At 34.3% G+C, this 5,928-nt stretch overlaps 1 protein-coding gene across 1 annotated transcript; it reads right to left on the bottom strand.

The window, feature by feature from the left end:
* Positions 1 to 3,974: 3,974 nt before the first annotated feature.
* LOC139884989 (protein NUCLEAR FUSION DEFECTIVE 4-like) lies at positions 3,975 to 5,573 on the bottom strand. Its single transcript, XM_071868945.1, has 2 exons — positions 4,534 to 5,573; positions 3,975 to 4,401 (listed from the first exon to the last, which is right to left on the bottom strand). The coding sequence occupies exons 1-2, from the start codon at positions 5,571 to 5,573 to the stop codon at positions 3,975 to 3,977; spliced, it is 1,467 nt and encodes a 488-aa protein (XP_071725046.1).
* Positions 5,574 to 5,928: the final 355 nt, after the last annotated feature.

Consider the following 5,928-nt stretch of genomic DNA (forward strand, 5'->3'; position numbering starts at 1 on the left):
TAAAATAAGATATATTTTCATTGTCAAAACCATGTGATGCTTCAATCAAGCTAGCATTGCAAACGTCAAAATAATTTAATGGAACCACAAACTCTATTAATTTGGTTCCCACAATCGATACCTCTTTAGGAAGTGAGCCACTTTCACCGAAAGAGTCTAGTGTATGCCAACCTCAAATACACTATCTTTTGTGCTATCTTAGTCTAGTCTCTAGGCTAGACTCAGAGCTCATATAGCGTAGCCACCAGATGAGTCTTCGCCGTGTGATCACAACCATTCTAGGTGTTTCCGAAGAAAACCTAAACCAACGATTCACAGGTCCCGAAGACCAATTTATTTCCTTTCATGCATCCGTCAAATCCAGGAAATTTATCTGTCAATTCATATGGAATTTCCATGATAAAAACATTTATCCACCCCATAAATATAATTCGGAACTACGTCCTTTTTAAGATAATGAATCATTCATTTCAAATTCCTGATATATGATATAGTCATATATCCAGATTGATGACAATATACAAGCAATCTGAATATCTATCATATATATATAGGCAATCAAACATGGAACACATAATAAAAACTATATTCCGACAATGATTAAAAGTCTACTCACCGATTTCGCCAAAGCAAACTAATTCCCATCCTTCTCGTTGACTCCAACTAAATCGTCACCTAAAATATGACGAAAACATATATAAATTGCCAATTTTAAAATGTATGCAATGCCGTATATGTAATATCATTCTATGTTACCAACATGAATGTCAGACAAATAAGATTACATATGAGAATTAATTTTAATTAAGTATACATATACAACTAATTGCTATTCTTTACTAATTTAGGATAGTGAAATCCCATAATTACAGTTACAATATAATCATATAATCATTATTTTTTAATTGAAATATTTTTTATTTTAGACATTTAGAAGTAAAATTAACTATCGATTTGCATCCTGGTTACATTATAAATTAGTTCTAAATCATGTCCTAAGGTCTATACACAAAAATCAAACCTCAATCAAGCATACATCCTTCGGCAACAAAGGGATTTGTGCACAACAACAAGGATGGTTTTTTAATATTAATATTTATAAAATGAAGTTTTTATGTCAAATTACTTAATTATTATACTAAAAAAATAATATTTAATGTTAAATTTTTTAATTATGATACTAATAATCACAAAAATTAAATATAAATATTAATAAATTAATATTTATGTATTATTTTAGTCATTTAATAAATATTTTATTTTATTTTGTTTTATAAATTTTAAAAAATAAACGAATTGTTCGTGTCACGAACAATAGCGAACAGATCCGGGTTTAGCTTGCTGGAGCTCGTTTATAAACGAACATAGTTCGGCTCGGTTTGTTTATAAACGAACACTCATTAAATGAGCTGAACAAATCCGAGCTATTCGTTTGCCCATTACTACTAAATAATACCATTTGCACAATCGATCACTTACGTAAATATTAAATATATCTTATACTTCTCGTAAGTTTTAATTAGATCATCTCATTATTTTTAGGACATAATAGGTAATCTTATGATTTGAAAAGTCACATCTTTTCCAATGTAAAATTAAACTCAAATGTCACCTGAGATGCTAAATGATGCAAGATCTAATGCAAAGTCTCCAATAATGATCAATAAAATTCCTATTTACTGTTTATAAAAAAAAAATCATATTCAATTTGAGAGACACATAAACCCTTATAATCCTCTCAAAAGGCTGAAACAGAGACCTCAACCATCTATGGTTCATATCGGAAGGCAAATTCCCCCGCAAACAACTTGAATAAAGACAACGAATTGAAGCGTTCGCCAGAATTATGACGAAATCGAAAGGGTTGTAAGTTTGGTTTTGTATTATTCTTTTCCAAGAGAGATGTTGAAGAAGGTGTAAAGAAATTGAATGGATTGTTTATCGAAAATGGAGAAATCATTATGAATTTCGCTAAAGGTGATGCACGTCAAGAGGAGGTGAAGAAGGATAATTGGGGGTCTCGATCTCAATCATCTCGATCCCCGAGAGTAAAGAAAGTTTGGGTTGAGTAGAAGAAGCCAATTATTAACTATGAATAACAATGTCAGATTGTGAGTGGCTGGAAAGAAGCATTCACAGTTGTTTAAAAACATAATTTTCAACGGTAGATGTTATTGAGAAATTTTGCAAGGAGATTCCTAAAAATGTAAAGCTTACAATGATAAGTTCTTGAAACATATTGATTACTTTTGACAGTGTTACGGAAAAGGTTGGTATTATGAAGGATGGTGCAATTTGGCTTTCTGAATTTTTCGATAAAGTTGAGGATTGGAAATCAGACCCTGGTTCTGATAAGTTGGTGTGGCTGAGAATGGACAGTATTCCACTTCATGCTTGGAATGAGGTATTTTTCAAAAAGCTTTATAAATAGTGGGGTATTTTGATGGTGATTGAAGAAGATACTCGTCTCAAGAATATGCTTGATTTTGCTCACTTTATGATCAGACTAAGTCCTCAAGTAGTTATCTCTGATTTGGTGTGAGTAGCTATTGACTCTATACTTTATCAGCTAAGAATTGTTAGAGAATACCACTTTGCTATTAAACCTATTATGATGGAAAAGATGATGATTAATGTTAATTTTGATGGGCATTCAAATGAAGAGAATAGTTAGCTCGGGGATAGCATTGATTCAGGTACCTTGGTTCTTGAAATGCAGCTCACGATAGTGCCAGAAACGCAAAAGTTGGAGGATTTTCAGCAATTAGTTCAGGCTGAAGCGACTGATAGGGGTACTATTCTAGCAGCTAGAGTTTAGAGCGCTCTTCGATCCAAATAAAGGCCCAATAGGATGCAGATATTCTAGATGTCTTTGAGAAAGATAAGAAAATAACTATTAATTTGGTTATTGAGAGAACTAAGGAGTTTGATATGCAAAATTTTGCACTTGTAACTGTTCTAATCTTATCCTCTAGCTTTAATTATCTTGCAGCAGTCAAGAAAGCTATTTCTAAACCGACAGATCCAAAATCTCCTCCTAAAATTTCTCGTTGACCTATCCGTGTTGCTAAGAGTGATTACAAAACTAAAGTCGTACATGACTTGAATGGATTGACGGTAAAAAACTGCAAGAAAAATAAACTTCTTCCAATTCTAGAGGTAGTGGCGTCTACAGGTGTGCAAATTGGTATGCTGCTTGCTGCTGATATTGAAAAGGCAACAAAAATAATTAAAAACTCTTTGCCCAAGGTATGTAGAGCTTAAATAAACAAGACTTCCCCATGTTAGTCTTTCTTTGTTGGAATGTAAGAGAGTTTGGATCCTCTCTCACGAAGAACAGAATTAGAAGTTTGATTAGGAAGAATAAAATTGATTTATTATGTCTGCTTGAATTTAAAACCAGAACAATTTTGTGAGTATTTGGCAGGAATCTGCTGTGATGCTTTGGGGGGGCTTCAGGAGGTATTCTGATTTTTTGGAAATGCATGTTTTGACAATGTACTATGCATCGAGGCGTATGCTAGTACAAAGTTGGGAATATGAGGTTTTTGTTATACCGCTGTGGAGCTGATCGCATCACCTGTTGGTATACGTGGTCTAATAAGAGACGACGACTATAGCTTTTTCGGGTTTTTGCTACTCTTATTCTTATTTGTTAATTGAATTTTGTATGCCAAAGGTAGATGGTTTGTATCCAATCGGCAATTTTTTTTGTAATTCGTCCCGGTGGTTTAATCGTGAGAGACGTCTATTGATAGCACCTACAAATTTTATCTAGTTTGGAGGACAGGTCTTTCATCCTAAGACTATCACAGGCCGACATGATTAAACTCGACCAACTAATAAAACTTTTCATAAAATTTGTCCTCTTTTATAAAAAAAAATGTAGAATTAATTATGATCTAATTAATTACTGCTATTAGTTTCCGCCTAACTAATACTCCATATACGCGTCTCCCGTGCAAAATTAAACTCTAATTAGTATTTCTTCGTGAAGCCAACCTTATCCTAAGAAACAGACAGAAACTTGAAATGGTTCCAACAAGGCTAATGAGTTCCCAAAACACGAAATTCCTCGTGTAATCTCTATTACTAACGACGCCGTTTGGTTCTTGATTGACAGCAGCCAAGTATCCGAAGATCAGAGTCCCGATAGGATAATTAGTGAGGAAAATCGTTTGGCTGATAACGGAATATTCCGGACCAAACATTTGAGAAATCGTAGGGGTCGTCATGCAGCTCATGGCACCGGCACATGTTCCGATAATGGCTGTGCTTATGTAAAAACAGATCGGACTTCCACTATTGACGATGAGTAAGAAGAAAGCCACGGGCATTGGGATCATTAGAAGTAGAAGAATTGCTGACATTGTTGATGGTTTGGAGGATATTGCATTTTCCCTGAAAAAAAATTAACAATCATATATAATTTGATAAAATTCGCCAAAATTTCAATATATATATATATATATATATAACGTAGATAGTATAAAAATCAATATATTTGGAGACTAATGAAAATGATTTACAAACCTTGTGCGCCAAATGAATATTGCGGACAGTATGCTCCCAAAGAAGCCAAATGTAGTGGGAATTGCTTGTAGAATTGAATCTTGTTCGCAATCTCCGTAAGATACGCAAATATGTCGTAAGTTGTTCATGAAACCTACTCCCAAAGTTGCTCCACAAGCATTTACCAAGTATAATAACCAGAATTCCACACTCAACAATGCGATTCCTTTCTCATCACCATTTACTAATGACGACTTGTTGATTTCTTCTTCATTGTAATTGTAACTAATTATATCTATCACTTTCTCTTGATCAGGTGCAACCTCTTTCACCTCGTCACATTTTGAATTTGAGTTCAAATATTTTTTTAGTACTTTGATCTCGGAAGCTATCGCGATTGTCGTCACTAATGGTAGCACTATGACCAGCACCATAATTACGAGACGTAATTGAGGAGGCATTCGTGTTAAAGGTGGCATCAAACTTTCAAATGCAATGTACAATCCACTTCCAATTAGGATCAAAATAATTGGAACCATGTCTATTTCTTCATCCCCATCTTTGGCAAACATAAATATGAGTTGAATGGCTGCTCCAATCATGGTTGGAGCTATGCAATTAAAAAGCATATGAGTATGACAATATTTTTGCCCCTGCAAATCCAATTCCTTCCCTTGGATTGATTCAATTAAACTAGAGTAAATCTTTCCAGTCAACCAAGAAAAACTTGATGCCATTGGGAAAATATGGCTCATACCATCATTCTTGAAGTTTTTCGAGGCTAGCAGACTACCATATGTGTTGATCCAAGAAAAGCTATTTCCTGCTAGGAAATTTAGTAACAAAACTTGCCAATAAGATAGATCGACATGAAACGTCATGCACAAGTACTGCTCCCCATGACCGATAAATCGGAAAATTAAACCAATGGATAGAATCAAACTCGGAGGAAGGAAATCGACGGTTGCTACACTTAGAAAGAATCCGAAGACTCTCCCGGACTCAGACGCAACAATTAGATAATTAAGTTGGATAGGGGAAATGCTATAATGTTGTTTCATCAAGGAGGAGCAAGAAGAAAATATAGAGCGAGTGGGACTTGTGGCAAGAAGCAAGGCAACGAGTTGAAAAGTCAGCCATGCTATTGAACATGTAAGGTTGATAGTTCCTTCATTTTTTGGGTGATGAAATAAGATTCGTGTAGCTTTTGTAGTTTTCTAGTTGAATTGAAGGTACTTAATTAATTTCTAATGTACAGTAATGTACTGGTTCTGTTATCTGTAGCTTTCATTTCAATACTTAATTGGAGTTGTTTCCAGGGAAATTGAAGAGCTTGGCCAGGATTTGGAAAATTGGGCAAGTGTCATTGTTTGTTCAAGGCTATCCAGTAAAATTTACAAAATGTGTTACGTATGT

Source organism: Rutidosis leptorrhynchoides, unplaced genomic scaffold, assembly GCF_046630445.1.
Source record: "Rutidosis leptorrhynchoides isolate AG116_Rl617_1_P2 unplaced genomic scaffold, CSIRO_AGI_Rlap_v1 contig67, whole genome shotgun sequence".
NCBI classification, from domain to species: domain Eukaryota; kingdom Viridiplantae; phylum Streptophyta; class Magnoliopsida; order Asterales; family Asteraceae; genus Rutidosis; species Rutidosis leptorrhynchoides.